This window comes from Jaculus jaculus, chromosome 8 (genome assembly GCF_020740685.1).
Source record: "Jaculus jaculus isolate mJacJac1 chromosome 8, mJacJac1.mat.Y.cur, whole genome shotgun sequence".
Taxonomy (NCBI): Eukaryota; Metazoa; Chordata; class Mammalia; order Rodentia; family Dipodidae; genus Jaculus; species Jaculus jaculus.
The window spans coordinates 114,401,023-114,425,429 of NC_059109.1; the positions used below are offsets into that span (position 1 = coordinate 114,401,023).

At 45.7% G+C, this 24,407-nt stretch overlaps 1 protein-coding gene across 4 annotated transcripts in view; it reads left to right on the forward strand.

The window, feature by feature from the left end:
- The window catches only part of Cep250 (centrosomal protein 250), a 68,097-nt gene that overhangs the window by 8,217 nt on the left and 35,473 nt on the right, over positions 1–24,407 (forward strand). For 2 of the 4 annotated variants that reach the window (XM_045156193.1, XM_045156194.1), the window contains exons 2-14: positions 822–1,106; positions 1,552–1,629; positions 2,971–3,053; positions 4,863–5,028; positions 6,732–6,838; positions 7,119–7,370; positions 11,764–11,860; positions 13,565–13,672; positions 14,659–14,817; positions 15,346–15,524; positions 16,639–16,821; positions 19,346–19,490; positions 20,860–21,006. In XM_045156193.1, the coding sequence (XP_045012128.1) occupies positions 924–1,106; positions 1,552–1,629; positions 2,971–3,053; positions 4,863–5,028; positions 6,732–6,838; positions 7,119–7,370; positions 11,764–11,860; positions 13,565–13,672; positions 14,659–14,817; positions 15,346–15,524; positions 16,639–16,821; positions 19,346–19,490; positions 20,860–21,006 (1,887 nt within the window). In that variant the 5' untranslated portion in view covers positions 822–923. The remainder of the gene's footprint in view (positions 1–821; positions 1,107–1,551; positions 1,630–2,970; positions 3,054–4,862; positions 5,029–6,731; positions 6,839–7,118; positions 7,371–11,763; positions 11,861–13,564; positions 13,673–14,658; positions 14,818–15,345; positions 15,525–16,638; positions 16,822–19,345; positions 19,491–20,859; positions 21,007–24,407) is intronic. The other 2 variants (XM_004668023.2, XM_045156195.1) reach the window with 2 other exon arrangements.

Consider the following 24,407-nt stretch of genomic DNA (forward strand, 5'->3'; position numbering starts at 1 on the left):
ATACATGGGTCCTGGGTCCTTTGGCTTTGCAGGCAGGAGCCTTAGCTGCTAAGCCATCTCTCCAGCCCATCACTTGAGTCTTTTTTTTTTTTAATTTATTTAAGCCCAGGTTGGTGGCGCACGCCTTTATTTCCAGCACTCGGGAGGCAGAAGTAGGAGGATTGCCGCAAGTTCAAGGCCACCCTGAGACTACATAGTGAATTCCAGGTCAGCATGGGCTAGAGAGAGACCCTACCTTCAAAAACAAAAAACAACAACAAAAAATTATTTATGAGAATGAGAATTGGCATGCCAGGGCCCCCAACCACTGCAAATGAACTCTAGTCACATACGCCACCATGTGCATCTGGCTTACATGGGTTCTGGGGAATTAAGCCTGGGTTCCTATGCTTCATAGGCAAGTGCCTTAACTGCTAAGCCATCTCACAAGCCCTTCCTGTTCTTTTCTATGATGTCTCTATTACTGTACATGCCATATTGTATTTCACTGTGTCTGTCTCTCTTGCCAGACTAGTGGTACTTTCAGTGATTCAACAAGTGTCTCAGCCATGAGTTCTTAGGGCAGAGTTCCCAAGGCACTCCTGGAAACACGGGTGCTGTGAGCTTGTCTCATGGTCCATGAACTTTGGGAGATGATGCTCATCATAGCTCCATGTTAGAAAATAGCATCTCCCTGAGTGTTTTAAAGGTTCTGGGGAACCTGGTCATAAAAGAACCTATTTGCTTTGCTAAACTCAGCTTTTCCAGACTTCATAAATGTTTGTTGAATAAATTGTCATCTAACCAGTCCCTTCAATTTTGCTATATGTTTTGCTCCCCAGCTCAAGAGGAGGTCCCAGAGGCACAGCAATGGTTGGAGACCCTTCAGGGGAGTAGCAGTGTTTGGCTGGCTAGAAACCTGTGGGCTTGCTGGGTGATGCCCCATGGAGGCAGGAAGCCCCAGATTGAGCATGAAGCCCCAGTCGCTACAGCTGGTGCTGGAGAAGCAGGTGTTGGCCCTGCAGCAGCAGATGGCGGAGAACCAGGCTGCCTCCTGGAGGAAGCTGAAAACCTCGCAGGAGGCCCAGCAGAGGCAAGCGAGCCTTGTGAGGAAGCTGCAGGCCAAGGTGAAGTAGCTGTGGCCTTCTGTGGAAGGAAGGAGAGTAACCCTCCCAGAACTGGGGGCTAGAGCTGGGTAAAGGGCACAGGAGGGAGACCATGTATGGGGAAACGGCCAGATCTTGACCTGCCAGTGTTCACCCACAGCTTCTGCTTGGATACCCACAAGCACTCTGTGAATTATGGGTTATGTCCTCTCTGAAGGTGATATTATCATTTGCCCAGATTTGTCCTCCTCCTCCAGAGTTAAGACCTCACCGAGGATTTCTGGTTTTGCCTCTCCATAACACAAGGATGACAGAAAGTATTCTGTAAACGCCCATATGAAACTTAAGATGTTATGTATGGCCTCACTCACCATTGTCACTTGATTCCCCTGTTCACAGCTGGTTTGCCCACTGTCCCTGGGAGCCTTTGGTTTGTGCTATTTGTACCAGCTGTGTCTATCCTCAGGGCCTGCTCTCTTTGCCTCAGGTCTTACAGTACCGGAGCTGGTGCCAAGAGCTGGAGAAGCGGCTAGAAGCCACAGGGGTAAGACTGAGTTCTGGGTTGCCCCTGAGCCCTCAGAGAATGTACTTGTTGGCTTTTTCTGCTATTTAGGGAGGCTGAGGGTGATACAGAATGTTTGACAGAAGTCTCTTTGCCTTCAGCTCCTGAGATCTCACTCCATCAGTTCGATCATTATTGTATTTCTTTTTTTTTTTTTTTAATCGCCATTCTGAGAGAGTCTAAACCTTAGTTCTCTAAGGGTGAATGCAATTTCAGGATGTTTAGCAGAATAGGCATCTTGAACTGGAGGAAAAATGCATCTTTCCTCCAGCAGGTGTCAGTGTTGATCTGCCAGAAAATGTATGCTTCAGGCCTACAAAGCATTCCTACAGTAGATGAATGCATGTGTCCTGTTGGCTGGGCAGGACCGACCCTGACAGATCTATTTACCTTTGTCCAGTTTCCTCAGAAAGGTTGTCTCAGAAGGAGAGAACCAAAAGGTAGTGAGCACCTTCCATGCAGTCCAGGTTCCCAGTTGTGATTTTGTGTCATTATGGCACTGAGTTTGCCAAGTCACTTTCTGAGGAGAATGAAAATCATCTTCATTGTGTAGCTGAAGATATGTAGCATCAAGGAGGTGAGTGGGGGCTGGAGAGATGGCTTAGCAGTTGAGGCGCTTGCCTACGAAGCCTAAGGACTCATGTTCAATTCTCCAGTTCCCACGTAATCCAGATGCACAGTGACTAAAATGCACGAGGTCACACTTTGTGTACAAAGGAGTAGACACGCCTAGAGTTTGAATGCAGTGGCTGGAGGCCCTGGCATGCCCATTCTGTCTCTCTCACCTTTGCATAAAAATCAGGCCAGTCCATTGGGCTTGCCTTTAAAAAAAAGAAGAAATTTTGTGAAGAAGCTGGGCATGGTGGCGCACACCTTTAATCCAGCACTTGGGAGGCAGAGCTGTTTGAGTTTGAGGTCAGCCTGGGCCTACAGGTCCCTATGAGGATCTCTATGAGTGCCAGGTCAGCCTCAGCTAGAGTGAGACTCTACCTTGAAAAAAATAAGAAAGAAGTTGAGTGACTTCCCAAGATCCAAGATTAGGATAGTAGAAATCCAGGCCATTTAGTGGTAGATTATAGCTTATACTTCTTAGGTTTAACGTCACTTGCCATCAAATGCTATCTTTCAGGAGAGGTTCACCTCTGGAAAGAGGAGTGCAGTGGATTTGCTTCTAGGACACACTGACTGAGAAAAGAAACAATTTGCTCACCAAAGGGAGAAAGATTAGGAAGAAAGTGGGCTGCTACAGAAGGAGGCATCCGTGACTTGGCCTGGGTAATGTCTTTGTGTAGGTAATAAAAGGCTCATTTCTCTTTCACAAAGGGGCTGCTCCCTCAGCGGTGGGAAAGCGTGGAGGAGCCAAACCTGGAACAGCTGCTGATTCGATTGGAGGAAGAGCAGCAGAGGTGATGTACCCTAAATGTTCTGACCTAAGTAATTGGCCACTGGGTGAAAAGGCTTCTGTCCTGAGGATAAATGTGTGGGTAGAAAAATGCTAGGCATGATGGCTGGTAGTAGTCCCAGCAATCAGGAGCTGACGCAGGTGGATTGCTGTGAGTTTAAGGTCAGTCTGGGCTACAAAGGAAGAAAGAAAAAAGAAGGCTAGAGAGATGGCTTGGCAGTTAAGGAGCTTGCCTGTGAAGCCTTAAGGACCCAGGTTCCATTCCCCAGTACCCACATAAGCCAGATGCACATAATGGCACATGTGTCTGGAATTTGTTTGCAGTGGCTAGAAGCCGTGGTGCACCCATTCTCTCTCTCTCTCTCAAATAATAAATAAATTAATGAAATTATTAAAAAAGATGGCTGGGCATGGTGGTGCACGCCTTTAATCATAGTACTTGGGGAAGCAGCAGTTGGTGGATTGCTGTGAGTTTGAGGCCAGTCTGAGACTAGAGTGAATTCCAGGTCAGTCTGGGATAGAGTGAATGAGCTCCTACCTACCATGACAAACCAAAAGGAAGAAGAAAAACAAAAACAAAAACAGAAGAAAAAGCTGGCTGGAGAGATAGCTTAGCAGTTAAAGCATTTGCCTGCAAAGCCAAAAGATCCCAGTTTGATTGTCTAGAACCTACGTAAGCCAGATGCACAATGGGGTACATGCATCTGGAGTTTGTTTGCAGTGGCTGGAGGCCCTGGCATGCCCATTCTCTCTCTCTGCCTCTTTCTCTCTCTTAAATGAATAAATAATAATAATTTTTAAATTTATTAAAAAAAAAAACAGAAGAAAAAGAATACCGATAACCTCACCAAAGATGACCCTCAGCAGAATTGGAGCAGGGATAATAGGGTCTCAGAATACAACCTTTTCATTACAAAAATAAATAAATAAATAAATAATAAAGGAGCACATGCCTTTAATCCCAGCACTCGGGAGGCAGAGGTAAGAGGATCACCTTGGGTTTGAGGCCACCCTGAGACTACAGAGTGAATTCCAGGTCATCCTGAGCTAGAGTGAGTCCTTACCTCATAAAACTTAAAAAAAAAAAAAAAAAAAAAAAGACTAATGGGAAACATAGACTTCAGTTCTAGCCCTCTAATTCTTGGCAATGGAGGGAGGGGAGATGGCTCGGTGGTTAAAGGAACTTGCTTGCAAAGCCAGCCCCAGTACTCATGTAAAGCCAGATCCACAACGTGTTGTACAGAGCCCCAACACCCACTTATTCTCTTGCTCTCTTAAATAAATAAATAAATAAATTTTGGGTCAGGCATGGTGGCGCACGCCTTCAATCCCAGCACTCGAGAGGCTGAGGTAGGAGGGTCGCTGTGAGTTTGAGGCCAGCCTAAGACTACATAGTGAATTCTAGGTCAGCCTGAGTTAGATTGAGACTCTACCTCAAAAAAAAAAAAAAAAAAAATTGGGGGCTGGAGAGGTGGCTTAGTGGTTAAGCACTTGCCTGTGAAGCTTAAGAACCCCGGTTCGAGGCTTGATTCTCCAGTACCCACGTTATCCAGATGCACAAGGGGGTATACGCGTCTGGAGTTTGTTTGCAGTGGTTGGAAGCTCTAGTGTGCCCATTCTCTCTCTCTATCTGCCTCTTTCTCTCTCTGTCACTCTCAAATAAATAAATAAATAAAAATGAACAAAAAATTAAAAAAATGTATTTTTAATTCTTGGCAATGGAAAATTCCGCTCACTGTCATGTTATTCCCAGGAGGTCCAGGACTTGGAACAGTACCTGACCTTAATTCTTCCTTGCTCTTCCTTGGTGCAGGTGTGAGAATCTCGCAGAAGTCAACACTGAGCTCCGGCTGCACATGGAAAAAGCTGATGTGGTGAATAAAGCCCTTCAGGAAGATGTGGAAAAATTGACAGTGGACTGGAGTCGTGCCCGGGACGAGTTAATGAGGAAGGAGAGCCAATGGCGGATGGAGCAGGAGGTAGGAAGAACAAGGATGGAATGTACACTCTGAGTGCTTGCTCTTCTGGTTAGTACTGGAAAGGGTTAACTTCGGGACCTGGGTGCAAACTGAGCTGTTCTTATTCAAGTCTTTGATTATCCCTGCCCATGCCCATAGTGGGGCCCCACTTCACATCCCTTCTTGGTTCTGCCTAGCCTAGGCGTTGCTGGTAGCTGGCAGGTAGTCAAATCAACTATTGCAAAAATGACCAGGTTGTGTTTTTAAATGGATCTCAAAGCTTACTGGCCCCGTCATCGGGAAGTCCCGCATTGCTGGATGCTGAAAAGGTTGCTGCTAAATTGAATGGAAAAGAAAAACCAGTTATAGGCCCTGGGGATTTTCTAATCCTAGCTAAAGAAAACAAATGATCCCCAAGCCTTTTCTCTGTGCTAGGCAGTTTATGTGTATTAGAGCACCCAGTTCTCCTGCTGAGTCTGTGGTAATAGCACCTATGTGTTAAGCAGGAACTGTGCATCCTTTTTTCTGATCTAGCCCAGAGGAAGGCCTCTTTCCACTCAAGGCCCTTTGACTTCTTGAGTCCCACTACCGACTTTACTACTAAACCCTTCAAAATAACCTGAACATAGACACCATTCATTAGCCATCTCCTTAAAGTTCCTCCCTCCTCCCTTCACCCCCAACCCAGTGGACAATGAGAATTCCGAGAGTCTTGCATTGGTGCCCTTGGTTATGAGCTGGATCTTTTTTTTTATGTAGGGGCTTCCTCCAGCCCAGGCTGACCTGGAGTCCACTATGTAGTCTTAGGCTGGGCTTGAACTCATGGCAATCCTCCTCCCACTGCCTTCCAAATGCTGGGATCAAAGGTATGCACTGACTAGGCATGATAGCCCACACCTTTCATCCGAGTACTTAGGAAGCAGAGGTAGGAGAATCCCTGAGAGTTCAAGGCCACCCTGAGACTACATAGTGAATTCCAGGTCAGCCTGAGCTAAAGCCGAGGCCCTGCCTGGAAAATTGCTCCCCCCCCAAAAAAAAAAATGGGCATGAGCCACCATGCCCAGCTGATCTGGTTTCTCCCCCATATAGGATCTTACTCTAGCCCAAGCTTACCTGGAATTCACTAGGTAGTCTCAGGTTGGCCTCAAACTCACAGCAATTCTCCTATGTCAGCCTCCCAAGGGCTGGGATTAAAGGAATGTGCCACTCTGCCCAGCTCTAATCTGGCTTTTTAAAAATTTAAAATATTTTATTTATTTATTTGAGAAAGAACAAGAAAAAGAGGCAGATAGATAAACAGACCGACATACATAGGGTTCAGGAGAAGAGAATGGGTGCACCAGTGCTTCCAGCCACCTCAAACACATGTGCCACCTGTGTGTCTGGCTTACATGGGTACTGGGGGATCACACCTGTGTCCTTAGGTTTTTAGACAAACACCTTAACCACTAAGCCATCTCTCCAGCCCTGATCTGGCTTTTTTAAAAAGTATATTTATTTATTTACTTATTTGAGAGAGAGAGAGAGAGAGAGACTAATAGGCAGACAGAGAGAGAAAATGGTTGTACCAGAGCCTCCTTGCCACTGCAGACAAATTCCAGATGCATGCAGCACTTTGTGCATCTGGCTTGGGGAATTGAACCCAGGTCATTACACTCTGCAAGCATGCCCCGTTAACCACTGAGCCATCTCTCCAGCCCTGACCTGGCTTTTTGAACACACAGTTCTTCAAGTGCTATCTGAAAGGTGAACACAGTCGTCTTCTCGGTCTATGGCGGGAGGTGGTGACCTTCCGACGCCACTTCCTGCAAATGAAGTCAGCTACGGACAGGTCAGTGTGCGGATGAGAAGAGGGGTTTGCCCCTGTTTTTTTTTTTTTCTGGATTTAAGGCAAGTGGGCTGCTATATTACTATCTTTTTTTTTTTTTGGCTTTTTGAGGTAGGGCCTTACTCTCAAGTGGGCTGCTATAGAAGAGGGATGGGGGGTGGCCAGGAGACTTGCTGTTGGTGGATTCAGATGATTTTCCCAGACCTGTCCCTCAGGCTTATGAGCCTGATCATCAACCTTCCTTGGTTCCTTGGTCTCTGCTATCTTTTTTGCTTGTGCTCAGAGACCTGACAGAGCTAAAAGCTGAACATGCGAGGCTGTCAGGGTCCCTGCTGACCTGTTGTCTGCGCTTGACGGTGAGAGCACAGTCTCGGGACCCCAGCGGATCTGGAAGAATGGGTGAGAGTGAGCCAACCCAGCTGCTGCTGCTCGTGGCCAAGACCCAGGCACTGGAGAAGGAAGCCCATGACAGGAGCCAGGAGTTACTCCAGCTGAAGAGTCAAGGGGATCTGGAGAAGGCTGAGCTTCAGGACCGGTGAGATGGCCTATGGGCCCAGGAGGACTGCTCTAGAGACTTGGTGGTAGTTGGGGGAGGGGCCCGGAACATTCCCACCATGAGAAAAGAAGGAAGTGTGCCCCAGGAGCCTAGTTCAAGGCCCAGTGTCACAGCCTGGGTTTATCACTCACTGTGCCTCAGATGGCCTTGCAGCTAGGTTTCTTGCCTGTTGACTGTCCTCTGTCAGTACCAAACTGCTAGCTGTTCCATGTTTCTGTCTCTGGATATGCTGACCTTAGCCTAAGATGCTTCCCTCCTCTCCCTGCCCTGACCTTTAAGGCACAGTTCACATGTCACCTCTCCAGTGAGACCTTCCCTGACTTCCCTGACCTTATTACATTGCCATGTTCCTATGATCTTTTGATCTGCTGTCACCTCACTGATCTCTGTGTGTCTCATTAGGTAATACCTCCCCTCTTGTTTTCTTTTTTGGTTTTTTTCAAGGCAGGGTTTCACTGTAGTCCAGGCTGACCTGTAATTCACTATGTAATCTCAGGGTGGCCTCGAACTCACAGTGATCCTCCTACCTACCACATCCAGGCCCCGCTTCTTTTCTCTTCTCTTCTCTTCTCTTCTCTTCTCTTCTCTTCTCTTCTCTTCTCTTCTCTTCTCTTCTCTTCTCTTCTTTCTTCTCTTGTCTCTTCTCCCCTCCCCTCCCCTCTTCTACCCCCCCCCCTCCTCTCTTCCTCTTTAGCCCAGGCTGACCTGGAATTCACTCTGTAGTGTCAGGGTGGCCTCAAACCCATGGCAGTCTTCCTACCTCTGCCTCTCAAGTGCTAGAATTAAAGGTGTGAGCTACCATGCCAGCTCCCATCCCCCTTTTCTTTTTGGTTAGGCTTATTTATTTTTGTGATGCTAGGGATTGAACCTTGCACATGCTAGCCAAGTGTATTACCACCAAGCTATATTGCTAGCTTGGCTATTTTAATTTTAATTTAATTTAATTTTAATTACAGTGAATTGAAATTATTATTATTATTATTTGGTTTTTCGAGGTAGGGTCTCACACTAGTCCAGGCTGACCTGGAATTCACTATGTAGTCTCAGGGTGGCTTTGACCTCTTGGCAATCCTCCTATCTCTGCCTCCCAAGTGCTGGGAATAAAGGCGCGCACCACCACGCCTGGCTATTTTTATTATTTTTATTTATTTATCTTATTTGCAAGGAGAGAGAGAGAATGAGAATGGACACACCAGGGTCTCTAGGCACTGTAAACAAACTCCAGATGCATGCGCCCTCTTGTGCCTCTGGCTTCATGTGGGTCCTGGGGAGTTGAGCTCCTGTTATCAGGCTTTGCAGACCCGTGTCTTAACTGCTGAGCCATCTCTCCAGCCGGAATTTCTTTTTTTTTTTTTTTGAGACAGGGTCTTGCTGTAGTGTAGGCTGACCTGGAATTCACTATGTAGTCTCAGGGTGGCCTTGAACTCATGGCTATCCTCCTACCGCTGCCTCCCAAGTGCTGGGATTAAAGATATGCACTACCATGCCTGGCTGTTTTTTTGTTTTTTGTTTTTTAAGGTAGGGTCTCACTCTAGCCCAGGCTGACCTGGAATTCACTATGGAGTCTCAGAGTGGCCTCAAACTCATGGCAATCCTCCTACCTCTGCCTTCCGAGTGCTGGGATTAAAGGCGTGCACCACCATGCCCAGTTGGAATTTTATAACTGGTGATAAGAAGTGCAGAGATATAAGCAGAGTCCCACTTTAGCACTTAAGTCTCATATAAATAGAGTGCATAGCAAAGTCTTTTTCCCAGGGCTAAGGTTATAACTCTACCTATTAGTGTTATCTTGGATGACCATTTTTTTGTTTGTTTATTTGTTTTTGGAGTCACTGAATGCAAAGATTATACTGTAGTAAGTTTTATGACTCCAGTATTTTGTACTTCATCTAGACCCTTCATTGTTTGTTAAATGATATAATTAAGGGAGTATTTATTTATTTATTATTGAAGTAGGGTCTCCCTCCAGCCCTGGATGACTTAAAACTCAGTAGCCCAGGCTTGTCTTGAACTCATGGTGATCCTTTTACCTCAGCCCCCCCAAATGCTTGGATTAAAGGCATGTGCTAACATGCCTGGCTGGTTATATAATAATTAAATGAGGGGTGGAGAGGTGCCTTAGTGGTTAAGGCTATTGCCTGCAAAGCCTAAGGACCCAGGTTCATTTTTCCAGTACCCACATAAAGCCAGATACATTAGGTGGCACATGCATCTAGAGCTCATTTGCAGAAGTTAGAGGCCCTGGTGCACCCATTCTTTCTGTCTGCCACTTTCTCATTTTCTCTCAAATAAATCAATAAAATATTTAAAGAAATAATTACATGGTGCTGGAGTGATGGCTTAGCAGTTAAGGTACTTACCTGCAAAGTCTAAGAACCTAGGTTCAACTCCCTGGAACCCACATAAGCCAGATGCACATGGTGGTACATGTGCCTGGAGTTTGTTTACAGTGGCTAGAGGCCCTGGCTTGCCCATTCTCTCTCTCTTTATTATTTATTTATTTATTTATTTGACAGAGTTGGGGGTGGGGTGGGGAGAAAGAATGGGCGCGCCAGGGCCTCCAGCCACTGCAAACGAACTTCAGATGTGTGCTCCCCTTTGTGCATCTGGCTGACGTGGGTCCTGGGGAATTGAACCTGGGTCCTTTGGCTTTGCAGGCAAACACTTTAACTGCTAAGCCATTCCTCCAGCCCTCTCTTTCTTTCTCTGTAATAAATAAATAACTAAAAATATTTAAATGAAAGACTCTATAGTGACTTAGGCTCTTAGAAATGTTACAAAATAAAAGAATGAGGCAGCAGGATTGCCTTGATTTTGAGGCCAGCCTGGGCCAAATAGTGTCAGTCCAGATAAGGATGCATAGCAAGACCCTGTCTCTACAAAGCAAAACTTTTTTATTTTTAATTTTTTGTTCATTATTTATTTATTTATTTGAGAGTGACAGGCAGAGAAAGACAGATAGAGGGAGAGAGAGAGAGAATGGGCGCCCCAGGGCTTCCAGCCTCTGCAAACGAACTCCAGACGCGTGCGCCCCCTTGTGCATCTGGCTAACGTGGGACCTGGGGAACCGAGCCTCGAGCCGGGGTCCTTAGGCTTCACAGGCAAGCGCTTAACCGCTAAGCCATCTCTCCAGCCCCGTCAACAAAGCAAAACTTTTTTTTTAAACCCATAGATGACATTCATTTAAGAAATACTTGTTAGGCAGATGTGGTGATTGATACCTGTAATCCTAGAGGAGGCTGGGTCAAGAGGATTTAAAAGGCTGGAGAGATGGCTTAGCAGTTAAGCGCTTGCCTGTGAAGCCTAAGGACCCCGGTTCAAGGCTTGATTCCTCAGGACCCACATTAGCCAGATGCACAAGGGGGCGAACGTGTCTGGAGTTCGTTTGCAGTGGCTGGAAGCCCTGGCGTGCCCATTCTCTCTCTCTCTATCTGCTTCTTTCTCTCTGTGTTGCTCTCAACTAAATAAATAAAAATGAACAAAAAAATTTGTTGTTTAAAAAAAGAAATACTTGTTAGGCAGATGTGGTGATTGATACCTGTAATCCTGCAGGAGGCTGGGTCAAGAGGATCTCAAAGGCTGGAGAGAGGGCTTAGTGATTCAGGTGTGTTTACAAAGGCTAGAAGTCCTGGCATGTACATTCTCTCTCTCTGCCTCTTTCTCTCTCAAATAAATAAATGAATACAATATTTTAAGAGTATTTCAAGTTCAAGGTCAGCCTGGACTAAATAACCAGCCAGATGTCATCTCTAAAAACTATAAAGGAAAAAAGAAAGAAAGAAAGAAAGAAAGAAAGAAAGAAAGAAAGAAAGAAAGAAAGAAAGAACGAAAGAAAAATAAATTCATGTTCTAGCCACAAATGTAATACCAAGCATTAAGCTCTAACATACAGTATTAAGTGATAAGATGTTGGTGATTTTGCTAGACTTTATTGGCTACAGTATCTCCCAAGTCATGCCTCCTTTTTTCCCCCCCATCAGAGTCAATAACCTTGGGCTGGAGGGACCTTGGGACTATGCCATATGGCAATTCTGATATTCTTATTGGCTTCAGGGTGCTTGACTTCAAGATCAAGCGAGGCCTGGAAGGGCCTGGGCCGGGGCTTTCCTCCAGCTCTCAGGCCCCCAAACACGTGTTCCAGTCTTGCAATGTGGTAAATCCCTGCATGTGTCTGAGTGGTTTTGGTGTTCCCCGGTGTAAGGAGACACACCAGTGGAAGGATGCATTCAGGGAGTGCTGGGGGCTGAGTGAACCCAGGAGATTCGGGGGTGGGCACTACAGGAGAGATCTGTGTCGGGGCTTGGGTGTGCTGTGTATAGCTCTGTCCACCCCGTGGGCTGCCCAGGAGATAGTGCTGTGCTCTTCTCTGTAGGGTGACTGAGCTCTCAGCTCTGCTGACCCAGTCTCAGAAGCAAAATGAAGATTATGAGAAGATGGTAAAGGCTCTGCGGGAGACAATGGAGATCCTGGTATGTGATCTTTTGCTCTGGAAAGGAGTTGGGAGTGGGTTTTCGAGTTCCTTGCCCCTTGTGGACAGGTAGTGCAGGGTCCCAGTAAAATGTTCCTTGGTAAGTCCTTCCAAAGCTGAGAAAAAAAAAATTGGCTAACTTATTCATTTATCCTATTTGTTGTTGTTGTTGTTGTTTTTTCAAGGTCCCTAGCCCAGGCTGACCTGGAATTCAATGTCGTCTTCAGCTGGCCTCAAACTCACAGTGATCCTCCTACCTCAGCCTCCTGAGTGCTGAGGTTAAAGGCGTGCACCACCACACCCAGCTTCATTTAGCCATTTAATAAATATTACTGTCTATTATCCTGACTAAATTCCTGGGGAAATTACAATGGCATATGTATGAAACGTGTCCCTGTCACATACATTAAGAGATAAAAGCCGGATGTGGTGGCGCAGTCCTTTAATACAGCACTCGGGAGGCAGAGGTAGGAGGATTGCCATGAGTTCAAGGCCACCCTGAGGCTACAGAGTGAATTCCAGGTCAGCCTGAGCTAGAGTGAGACCTTACCTCAACCTCCGCCCCCCAAAAAAAAACAAAAAGAAAGAACAAGAAATAAAAACTACCAGGCGTACATGCCTTTAATCCCAGCGCTTGGGAGGCAGTGATAGGAGGATTACTGTGAGTTCCAGGCCAGCCTGAGACTAATTCCAGGTCAGCCTGGCCTAGACCAAGACCCTACCTTGAACTGCCCCCCCCCCAAAAAAAAAGATAAAACCTGTCAAATTCGCAAGACATCTGTAAGGGAATATGTGGAGCGAGTCAAACCCAACCATGGGTGGGGGAGATGGCTCAGTTAGTAAAGTGCTTGCTGCTCAAGTATGAGGACCTGAGTTCAGATTCTTAGCACCCCATAAAAGCTGGATGGGAGGATTGGAGTGATGGCTCAGTGGTTAAGGCGCCAAGTCTAATGGCCTGGGTTGTTTACAAATAATGGCCTGCTGGCAAATAAATAAATAAGTAATTTAAAAAATAATTTCAAACTGGGTGTGGTGGCACACGCCTTTAATCCCAGCACTCGGGAGGCAGAGGTAGGAGGATTGCTTTGAGTTTGAGGCCACCCTGAGATGACATAGTGAATTCCAGGTCAGCCTGGGCTAGAACAAAACCCTACCTCAAAAAAAAAAATTTCATATATATATGTATGTATTTAAAGCTGGGCATGGTAACATTTGTCTGTAACCCAAGCACTGGGGAAGCAGAGATATGAGAATCCCTGACACTTGCTGCCCAGCTAGTGAGCTCCCAGCTCAGTAAGAGACCCTCTCTCACTCCATCACCCTGCCTCTCATTCTCAGTTTGAGCTGGAGTTTCTTTCTAATACCAGAATTTGCTGCTTCACGAGCCTGGTGAAAATCTGGTGATTTCCTGGTCTCGGGTCCCCTTTGCAGGCCTGGGATTACAGGCATGTGTGGTCATGACAACTGTTTATGTGAGGTCTGGTGACTTGAAGTTGGGCCATTCAGATCCCCTCAGGCCCTACAGCTTGCACAGGAAGTGTCCTTAACCACTGAACATCTCTCCAGTCCTCATCTGAACTTTTTATCTCCACATCACATTGTCAGACTCATTGTAAAAGTGGGATTGGCAGAATAGAGTGAGCCTTTGTTGACTTGGGGACTGGAATTATGAGTTCTCTTAGTTTCTATTCTGGTCCTGTTTTAGGAGACAAATCATGCAGAGTTAATGGAACATGAGGCATCTCTTAGTAGGAATGCCCAAGAGGAAAAGTTATCTTTGCAGCATCTGATCAAGGACATAACCCAGGCCCTGGTAAGCCTTTTGTCAAGTAACTAGACAATGCCTCACAAACCTTTGTATCCTCAGCCTGCCTTGATTTCCAGTTTGAGGTTTGGTTGTAGGATGTTTAAGAATGGGTTCTTGGGCTGGAGGGATGGCTTAGAGGCTAAGGCATTTGCCTGCAAAGCCAAAGAACCCTGGTTTGATTCCCCAGGACCCACGTTAGCCAGATGCACAAGGGGGCACACGTGTCTGGAGTTCATTTGCAGTGGCTGGAGGCCCTGGTGCACCCATTCTCTGTCTCTCTGTCTCCTTTTTCTGTAAAATAAATAAGTAAAAATAAAATAAAAAATATATAAATAAAAATAAAATGTGTTTTAAAAAGAATGGGTTATTTAAGGAGGATGGTGGGAAGGGATTATGACGATGGTATATTATATATGTGTATGGAGGTTGTCAATAAATAGTAAAAAAAAAAAAAAAAAAAAAAAGAGGTCTGGAGAGATTGCTTAGTGGTTAAAGCATTTGCCTGTAGAGCTAAAAGATCCAGGTCTGGTCTTCCAGTGCTCATGTAGAGCCAGATGCACAAGGTATCACATGCATCTGGAGTTCTATCTGCTTCTTTCTCTCTCTCCCTTCGTTCAAATAAATAAACAAACACACAAATTTAAAAAGTGAAAAAGAGAATGAGTTCTCTAAAGACTAGAACACTAAGGGGTGGGTGAGCATTCGTGTCCTAGCACTGTGTGGTGGACATACTTGTCGCCGTCTGTAGTTCTTAGGCTATAGGCTGAATTCTGTCTTTGTCACTTCATTTATTTTTTTGTCACTCATTTATTGCTGTACCAGAGAGGGTTCCAGCCTTGTTGTTAACTCTAGAGGTGGGTGACCAGAGTCAGAAAGTTAAAGAAAACAGCCAGCTTTGTTCTTAGAGCCTGTCCCTGCCCCAGGGAGAAGGAAGGCCTCAGGTTCCTCTGGCTGTAGTGTAAGTCCCTCGATGATGCTGGCTTGGGTTTCAGGCCTTGGTGGAAGAAGAGGACAGTATGGGCCGAGCTTGTGGTCATGAGAGCTCGTTGCAGCTGGACTCTAGTCGCTTCTCCCAGTTTGATCCCCAGAACCCAGACAAGGCTCTTACTCTGGTGCACTCAGTGCTGACACGGAGACATCAGGCTGTACAGGTGAGAACCTCCAGGGCCCCCCTCAGCCACAGAGCTGGGTGCCTAAACCCATTTGTGACCTGGACACCTGTCTAGCCTGGGTTATCTTTCTTATTTGGCCAGTCATAAGGTATTCAGTTGGTACCTTAAAGTAGCCACCAGACTCTGTCTAACCAGGTGCACTGTGGATTGCAAGTGCACCCTCCATACCAGTGGCATGTTTCATTACATGCAAGATGGTTTCATTGAGCATGTGGTCTTCGCATACTCTTAGGGAGAGTCCTGGGAGAGTGTGGGTAAGCGCTCTCCCAGTCCTGAGGTGCCTAGGAATACTTGCCACTTCCTTATGCCACTGTGTGTGTGTGAAAATGATAAAGGCTAAGACTCTAGAGCCACAGTGGCCAATTACCTCTGACTCTGGCCTATCAACAGTCTCCATCTCTGTTCTCAGCTTACCCTTGTTGCACTAGCCCTCAGCCATCTTGTCCTGACATCCTTCCTCTGCCCTGGCCTCTTGCTCATTATCTTTCTCTTGCTCTCCCTCCACAGGAACTAAGGCAGCAGCTTGCAGGCTGCCAGGAGGCTATGAGCTGCTTGCAGCAGCAGCACGATCAGTGGGAGGAAGAGGGCCAAGCCCTGAGAGAGAGGCTACAGAAGCTCACGGGGGAGCGGGACGCTCTCGCAGGACAGACTGCGGGCCTTCAGGGAGAGGTGGACTCTCTCAGCAAGTGAGCCGGCGCGCTGTCCTCCCCTCCCCTCCATGTCTGGTTTTATTTATGGTTTTCTTCTGCAGGGCTGGGAACAAAACCCAGGGCCTTGGGTTTGTTAGGCAAGCACTATTCCACTGAGCTACATACCCACACCCATGTACACTTTTCCTCCTCATTTAGCCACTTGCCTAATGTGTCCATATTTATTCTGAGAGAGGGAGAGAGGGCCTTCTGCCACTGCAAATGAACTCCAGATGCATGTGCCACTTTGTGCATCTGGCTTACATGAATACTGGGGACTCGAACCCAGACTGTCAGGATTTGCCACCGAGTGTCTTTAAGCACTGAATCATTGCTCTAGCCCCTGTCATGTTTTTTTTTGAGGTAGGGTCTCACCCTGGCCAAGGCTGATTTGGAATTCACTAAGTAGTCTCAGGGTGGCCTTGAACTCATGGCAATCCTCCTACCTCTGTCTCCCAAGTGCTGGGTTTAAAGGCGTGCACCACCATGCCCGGCTCCTGTCACTTTTTTTTTTTTTTTTTTTGAGGTAGGGTCTTGCTCTAGTGCAGGTTGACCTGGAATTCACTATGTAGCCTCAGGGTGGCCCTGAACTCACAGCAATCCTACCTCTACCTCCCAAGTGCTGGGATTAAAAGCGTGCACCACCATGCTCGGTTCCTGTCACATTTTTTGAATGACCCTTCCTACTGACTCTGGACCCAGGGATCCTCAGGTTGTTTTCCTGTTTTTAGAAAAAAAAAATTATTGATCTATCTGCGAGACAGTATGGGCGTGCCAGGGCCTCTTCCTGCTGCAAACTAACTCCACACCCATGTGCCACTTTGTGCTTCATGCAAGTACTAGGCACCTAAGTCAGCAGGCTTTGCAAGCAAATGCATTTAATCACCGAGTCATCCATCTTTCCAGCCCTGCTTTGCTTTTTGTACTGCTTATTCCTGCAGGTCAACCTTTTAGGTTTGGGGTCTTTTAGGTGATAATACTTTCCTGTTCAAAAGGAAAGATGGGGTGATGAAAGCAAATAGACACCTGTCTCCTTTAACCTCGGGGGTGTCTGCTTCCAGAAAGGGTTTTCAGTCCCTAGCTCTGCCCGTCTCTGATCTCCTTCTTCCAGGGAGCGAGAGCTCCTGCAGAAGGCCCGGGAAGAGCTGCAGCAACAGCTGGAAGTGCTGGAGCAGGAGGCGTGGCGACTGCGCAGGGTGAACATGGAGCTGCAGCTTCAGGGGGACTCTGCCCAGGAGGAGAGGCAGGAACGGCAGGAGGAGCTGCACCTGGCTGTCCGCGAGAGGGACCGTCTGTAAGTGTGGAAGCCCTCTCCTCGTTGGGGTTGGCCTTCCTTCGCAGCTAGAGGCCCTGGAGCACCCATTCTCTCTGTCTGTCTTCTGTCTCTATCTCTCTCTGCTTGCACATAAATGAAATAATAAATAAGTAAATAAATGAAATAATTTTCTTTTAATAAAAGCTGGGCATGGTGCCACACTCTTTTAATCCCAGCACTTGGGGGGGGCAGAGGTAGGAGGATCATCCAGAGTTTGAGACCACACTGAGACTACATAGTAAATTCCAGGTCAGCCTGGCCTAGAGTAAGACCCTACCCTGAAAAAGCAAATAAACAACACAAACAAAAAAAAAGAGAGGGTGGTGGAGAGATAGCTTAGTGGTGGTTAAGATGCTTGCCTGTGAAGCCTAAGGACCCAAGTTCAACTCAGCAGATCCCACGTAAACCAGACACACAAGGTGATGCATATGTAAAGTTGCACCAATAGTCTGGAGTTTGATTACAGTGGTTGGAGACCCTGGCATGCTATTTCTCTGTGACTCTCATTTAAAAAAAAAAAAAAAAAGGCCAGTTTATTGGGCTTTCCTCTAAAAACAGCAGTTGGGGGGGGGCAGAGAGACGGCCTAGCAGTTAAGGTACTTGTCTGTGAAGCCTCAGGACCCAGGTTTGAATCCCCAGTACCCACATCAGTCAGAAGTGCAAGATGGCACATGCATCTGGAGTTTGATTGCAGTAGCTAGAGACATTCTTGTGCACTCATCCTTTCTATCTGCCTCTTCCTCAAGTAAATAAGTAAATAAAATATAAAACAAATCAGGGCTGGGGAGATGGCTTAGTGGTTAAGGCGCTTGCCTATGAAGCCTAAGGACCCATGTTTGATTTCACCAGACCCCACATAAGCCAGACAAAGGTGATGGAAGTGTAAGGTCGTACATGTGCACTTGGTGCAAACTTGATTGCAGTGGCTGAGGCCCTGATGTACCAGTTCTCTCTCTCTCTAAAAAAGAAAAAAATTAAAGATCTCTGACATTAAAAAAGAAAGATAAACTGGGTATGGTGGCGCATGCCTTTAATCCCAGCACTCAGGAGGCAGATGTAGGAGGATCATTGTGAGTTCGAGGCCACCCTGAGACTACATAGTGAATTCCAGGTCAGCCTGAGCTAGAGTTAAACCCTACCTGAAAAACACAAAAAAGAAAAAAGAAAGACAAGGGGGACTGGAGAGATAGATGGCTTAGCAGTTAAAGCATTTGCCTTCAAAGCCAAAGTATCACAGTTCAACTCTCCAAGACCCACATATGCCAGATGCACAAGGGGGCACATGTATCTGGACTTTGTTTGAAGTGGCTGGAGGTCCTGGCATGCCCATTCTGTCTCTCTCTGAAATAAATAAATAAATAGATATATCTGGGCATGGTGGCGCACGCCTTTAATCCCAGCACTGGAAAGCAGAGGTAGGAGGATTGCCGTGAGTTCAAGGCCACCCTGAGGCTTTATAGTGAATTCCAGGTCAGCCTGGGCTAGAGTGACACCCTACCTTGAAAAACAAACAAAAAAATATATATACATAAAATTATAAATATATAAATAAATATAAATATTAATATAAATATTATATATATAAATATATATATTTATATATATAATTCCCCAGGACCCACATTAGCCAGATGCACAAGGGAGCACGTGTCTGGAGTTCATGTGCAATGGTTGGAGGCCCTGACATGCCCATTCTTTCTCTATCTAGCCTCTTTCTCTCTCTGTCTGTCACTCTCAAATAAATAAATAATTAATTTAAAAAATTTTAAAAAACCTAAAAAAATAAAATAATAATACACAAGCAAAAAACAAGTTCTACCCGTTTAAAAACATACACAAAGAAATCTCACTCCTTTGCTTTCTCTATCCTTTTTCCCTTCCTTCTAGAGGTAACCATTTAACTTAATTTCTTGTTTATCTTTCCAGTCTTACTCCATCCAGACATAAACAAAGATTCTTCTGTAAGTCTTGCATAGAAGGTAGTATACTGTCTATACTGCTCTGCACTTTGCTTTTTTCACTTGCTATGTCTTAAACTTCCCTTACTAGTTTTTATAGAAACTGTTCTTCTTTTCTTTTTTGTGTTTTTTGTTTTTCGAGGTAGGGTCTCACTCTAACCCAGGCTGACCTGGAATTCACTACGTAGTCTCAGGGTGGCCTTGAACTCATGGTGCTCCTCCTACGTCTGCCTCCTGAGTGTTGGGATTAAAGGCGTGTGCCACACGCCCGGCTAGAAACTGTTCTTATTCTTATTCTTTTTTTTTTTTTAATATTTATTTATTTATTTGAGAGAGAGAGAGGGAGAGAGAGATAGAATGGGTGTGCCAGGACCTCTAGCCACTGCCACCTTGTGCATCTGGCTTATGTGGGTACTGGGGAATTGCCTTAACTGCTAAGTCATCTCTCCAGCCCTACTTATTCTAAAGTAATCCTATTTTTGCTAACTGTTGGGGTGCGGCCACTCCCAGATACTTCCCCCAGCCCCTTTTCCTTCCCTTCCTAGTCAGGAGACGCTGGTGGGCCTGGAAGCCAAGCAGTCAGAATCCTTAAGTGAACTGATCACTCTTCGAGAAGCCCTGGAGTCAAGTCGGCTGGAAGGAGAGTTACTGAGGCAAGAGCAAGCCGAAGTGAATGCAGCACTGGCCAGGGTGCGTGGGCCTCCTCACTCGCCGGCGGTGTCCTAGCCGAGCTCCCAGGGAAGGGGACGTGCATGCCGGCTCACTGCTAACCCTTCAAGCCATGTCTCCTTACATTTCTGTCCTTAATGACTCGTCTCTCCATCTGGTCCTCTCTCCCAGCATGCCCTCTATATTGGAATTGAGTTTCTAAAGTAGAGATCTGGTTATGTCAGGCTCTGAAAACCACTCAGTGGTTTCCCAACTCTGGTGCCTCAGTCGGAACTCTTTGCCATGTGCGTCAAATTGTGTTTCTGGCCTCCCCTTTCCAAACACCCGTCCTCAGTCCTGTTTCCTTTGCTTCTGCCACACAGATGGCATCAGTCACATTGTCGGTTAGTCATGTTCCTTCATGACTCATGCTTTGTGTACCTGCCCTCTTGACCTCTGTTTCTTTTCCTGAACTGGTCATCATCTCTGAGTACTCAGTGGTCAGCTCCTCTCCCAAGCAGTCTTCACTCTCTCAGGTTGAATTAACGACTTCTGATCTGGGCGTGGTGGTGCACGCCTTTAATCCCAACACTCAGGAGGCCAAGGTAGGAAGGTTCGCTGAGAGTTCCAGGCCACCCTGAGACTACATAGTGATTTCCAGGTCAGCTTGGACTAGAGTGAGACCCTACCTCGAAAAACCAAAAAGAAAAAAACTGAAATGAATTAATGCCTTCTTTGAGTTCCCAGAGCACATAGTAGGCACAGTTTCTGTGGTGTCATTACAGTTGTAGTTGTTTATACCTTCTAATGCCTGTGTTTCTATGCTGTGAGCTACTGTCTCTGAATGAATGAATGAATGAATGAATGAATGAATGAAAACTTTTAGTATGTTAAGGAAGGGGTGGAGTGGTACATAACCTTTTACCAAAAAAAAAAAAAAAAAAAAAGCAGGTCAGGCATAGTGGCACATACCTTCAGTGCTGGCACTCAGGAGGCAGAGGTAGGAGGATCACTGTGAGGTTGAGGCCAGTCTGGGACTACATAGTGAATTCCAGGTCAGCCTGTGCTAGAGTGAGACCCGACCTCCAAATACAAAAAAAAAAAAAAAAAAAAAGGCATCAGGTGTTGGGAATGTGCACGTTTACTATTTCAGGAAAAGTAGGACTGTGGGGCTGGAGAGATGGCTTAGCTGTTAAGGCACTTGCCTGCAAAGTTTAAGGACCCCTGGTTCGATTCTCCAGGTCCCATGTTAGCCAGATGTAAAAGGTGGTGCATGTGTTTGGCATTCATTTGCAGTGGCTAGAAAATCCTAGCGTGCCCATTCTCCCCCTCTACCCCTCTGTCTCTAATAAATAAATAAAATGATAAAAAAACTATAAATGTGAAATTCTTTAACCCCCTTTGTTTTTAGGCAGAACAATCCATTGCAGAACTGTCAAGTTCTGAGAACAACCTGAAGACAGAAGTAGCTGATTTGCGGGCTGCAACTGTCAAGCTCAGTGCCTTAAATGAGGCTTTGGCCTTAGATAAAGTTGGCCTGAACCAGCAGCTTCTCCAGGTGAGCCAAGGCTTGTCTGTTTCCCAGGGTGCAGCTGGGCTTCGACTGACGGTGAGCCAGGGGCAGATAGAGCTGATGCCTGTAGTAGGAGAGAATCCTTCATGGAATTGGCCCAGATAGACCAGCTCCAGAGTAAACAAAGCTTTTACAGCTCAAGAAGAGCAAAGGGGGCTGGAGAGATGGCTTAGCAGTTAAGCATTTGCCCATAAAGCCTAGGGACCCTGGTTCGAGGCTCTATTCCCCAGGACCCAAGTAAGCCAGAGGCACAAGGTGGCACATTCATCTGGAGTTTGTTTGCATTGGTTGGAGGCTCTGGCACACCCATTCTCTCTCTATCTGCCTCTTTCTCTCTCTGTCACTCTCAAATAAATAAAGTAAGATAAAATAAAATAAAAAAAGAAGAGCAAAGGATGAGGTTTAACCACCATCGATATTCCTGTCCTGTTCCTCCAGCAGAACTTTTGAGTTCTAAGAAAACTTATCAGTACTAGAGAGGGGCCATATCCCCTGGAAGCAAGACTAGGTTTTTAATCCTATTTAGTAGTTTAGTGGCATTGTCAGAAAAGAATCTGCTGAAGAGCCAGTTCCCCCAAATTTCTATTTGTTACAAATTATTGAAACTATAATTTTATTTTTTGCATGTGTGTGTGGTATGTATGTTCATATGTGTGTTGGGTGCATGTGTATGAGAGTGTTTGTGGAGGCCAGAGGTTGACATTGGTTGTCTTCCTCAATTGCCCTTCATCTTATTTTCTGAGTCAGGGTCTCTCACTTGACCAGTGCTCATCAATCTGGCTAGTCTAGCTTGCTCTAAACTAGCTAAATAGTAAATAAGTAAGATATTTTTAAAAATAATATGCTTATTTTATTTATTTATTTAGCTTTTCAAGGTAGGGTCTTGCTCTAGTCCAGGCTGACCTAGAATTCACTATGTAGTCTCAGGGTGGCTTCGAAATCATAGTAATCTTCTTACCTCTGCCTCATGAGTACTGATATTAAGGTGTGAGCCATTATGCCCATTTATTTTATTTTTTAATTTTCATATGTATGTATGTATGTATATATTTGTTTGTTTGTTTTTATTTTTTGGGGCAGGATCTCACTCTGGCCCAGACTGACCTGGAATTCACTATGTAGTCTCAGAGTGGCCTTGAACTCACAGCGATTCTCCTACTTCTGCCTCCTGAGTGCTGGGATAAAAGGCGTCTAATTTTCTTATATTTTATTTATTTATTTATTAGAGAGAGAGGGGGAGGCAGATAGAGAGAGAACAGGCATGCCACTGCAAACAAACTGTAGACATATGTACCACCTTGTGCATCTGGCTCACGTGGGTACTAGGGATCAAACCTGGGTACTTAGACTTTATGGGCAAGCACCTTAACTACTAAGGCATTTCTCTAGCCCTATATTTATTTTCTTTCTTTCTTTTTTCTTTTTTGTTTTTGTTTTTCTTTTTTTATTAACAACTTCCATGATTGTAAACAATATCCCATGGTAATGCCTTCCTTCCCCCCCCCCACTTTCCCCTTTGAAACTCCATTCTCCATCATATCCCCTCCCCCTCTTTTTTTTTATTTTTTTTATTTTTTATTTTATTTATTTATTTGAGAGCGACAGACACAGAGAGAAAGACAGATAGAGGAAAGAGAGAATGGGCGCGCCAGGGCTTCCAGCCTCTGCAAACGAACTCCAGACGCGTGCGCCCCCTTGTGCATCTGGCTAACGTGGGACCTGGGGAACCGAGCCTCGAACCGGGGTCCTTAGGCTTCACAGGCAAGCGCTTAACCGCTAAGCCATCTCTCCAGCCCTCCCCTCCCCCTCTTAATCAGTCTCTCTTTTATTTGATGTCATGATCTTTTCCTCCTATTATGATGGTCTTGTGTAGGTAGTGTCAGACACTGTGAGGTCATGGATATCCAGGCCATTTTGTGTCTGGGGGGAGCATGTTGTAAGGAGTCAGGGATGTATTCCTTCCCATGGAGTGGGCCTCCATTCCAATTAATGGGCAGTTGGTTTCCACCATGAAAGACATGCCACTATTGCACCTCTTGGCTCATTTGGCCTGGTTGGCAAAATTTAAGACTTGGCTCATTTGGCCTGGGTGGCAAAATTTAAGGCTTGCAATGTCCACTGTTGAGTATATATTTATTTTCTTACTGGACTGGAGAGATGGCTTAGTGGTTAAAGGCACTTGGCTTGCAATGCCTGACAATCTGATGTTGATTCTCTAGTACCTATGTAAAACAAGACACACAAAATGGCCCATGCATCTGGAGTTCGTCTGCTGTGCAGGAGGCCCATTCTCATTCTCTTTGTAATAAATAAATAAAATATTTAAAAAGATAGGGCTGGAGAGATGGCTTAGCAATTAAGGTGCTTGCCTGAGAAGCCTAGGGACCCATGTTCCGTCTCTCTGCAAATCCCACATAAGCCAGATGCACAAAGGTGAGTCAAGCACAAGGTCTCACATGTCCACTAGGTGGCGCAAGCCTCTGGAGTTCAATTGCAGTGGCTGAGGCTCTGGTGCACCAATTTTCTCTCTTGCTCTCTAAAAAAATGAATAAATGAATATAACTTATTAAAAATAATTTCATTTATTTACAAGCAGAGAGTGAAAGGGAGAGATTGGCTGCTCTAGAGTGTGCTACTATGTGGGAACTGGAGAATTGAACCCTGGTTGTCAGACTTTGTAAGCATGTGCCTTTAACCACTGAGCCATCTCTCCAGCCCGTTTAAATTCTTATTTACTTATTTATTGTGGTTTTTCAAATTAGGGTCTCACTCTAGCTCAGGCTAACCAGAAATTCACTATGTAGTCTCAGGATGGCTTCAACTCTTGGTGATCCTCCTATCTCTGCCTCCCAAGTGCTTGGATTAAAGGCATGCACCATCAAGGTAGGGTTATCCCAGGCTGACCTGAAATTTACTATGTAGGATGAGGGTGGCCTCAAATGCACAGTGTTCTTTCTACCTCTGCCTCCCAAGTGCTAGGATCAAAGGTGTGTGCACCACCATGCCTGGCCCTATTCTGACTTCTTTGAGAAGAGTAATTTTTTTATGTTTTATTTTTATTCGTTTGAGAGGGGGGAGGGGAAGAGAGAGAGAGAGAGAATGGGCGTGTCAGAGCTCCAGCCACTGCAAACGAACTCCAGATGTATGTGCCACCTTATGCATCTGGCTAATGTGGGTCCTGGGGGAATCAAACTTGGGTCCTTTGGCTTTGCAGACAAACACCTTAACTGCTAAGCCCTACCTCCAGCCAGAGAATAATTTTTTTTTTTTTTTTTTTTTTGGTTTTTCGAGGTAGGGTCTCACTCTAGCCCAGGCTGACCTGGAATTCACTATGGAGTCTCAGAGTGGCCTCGAACTCATGGCAATCCTCCTACCTCTGCCTCCCG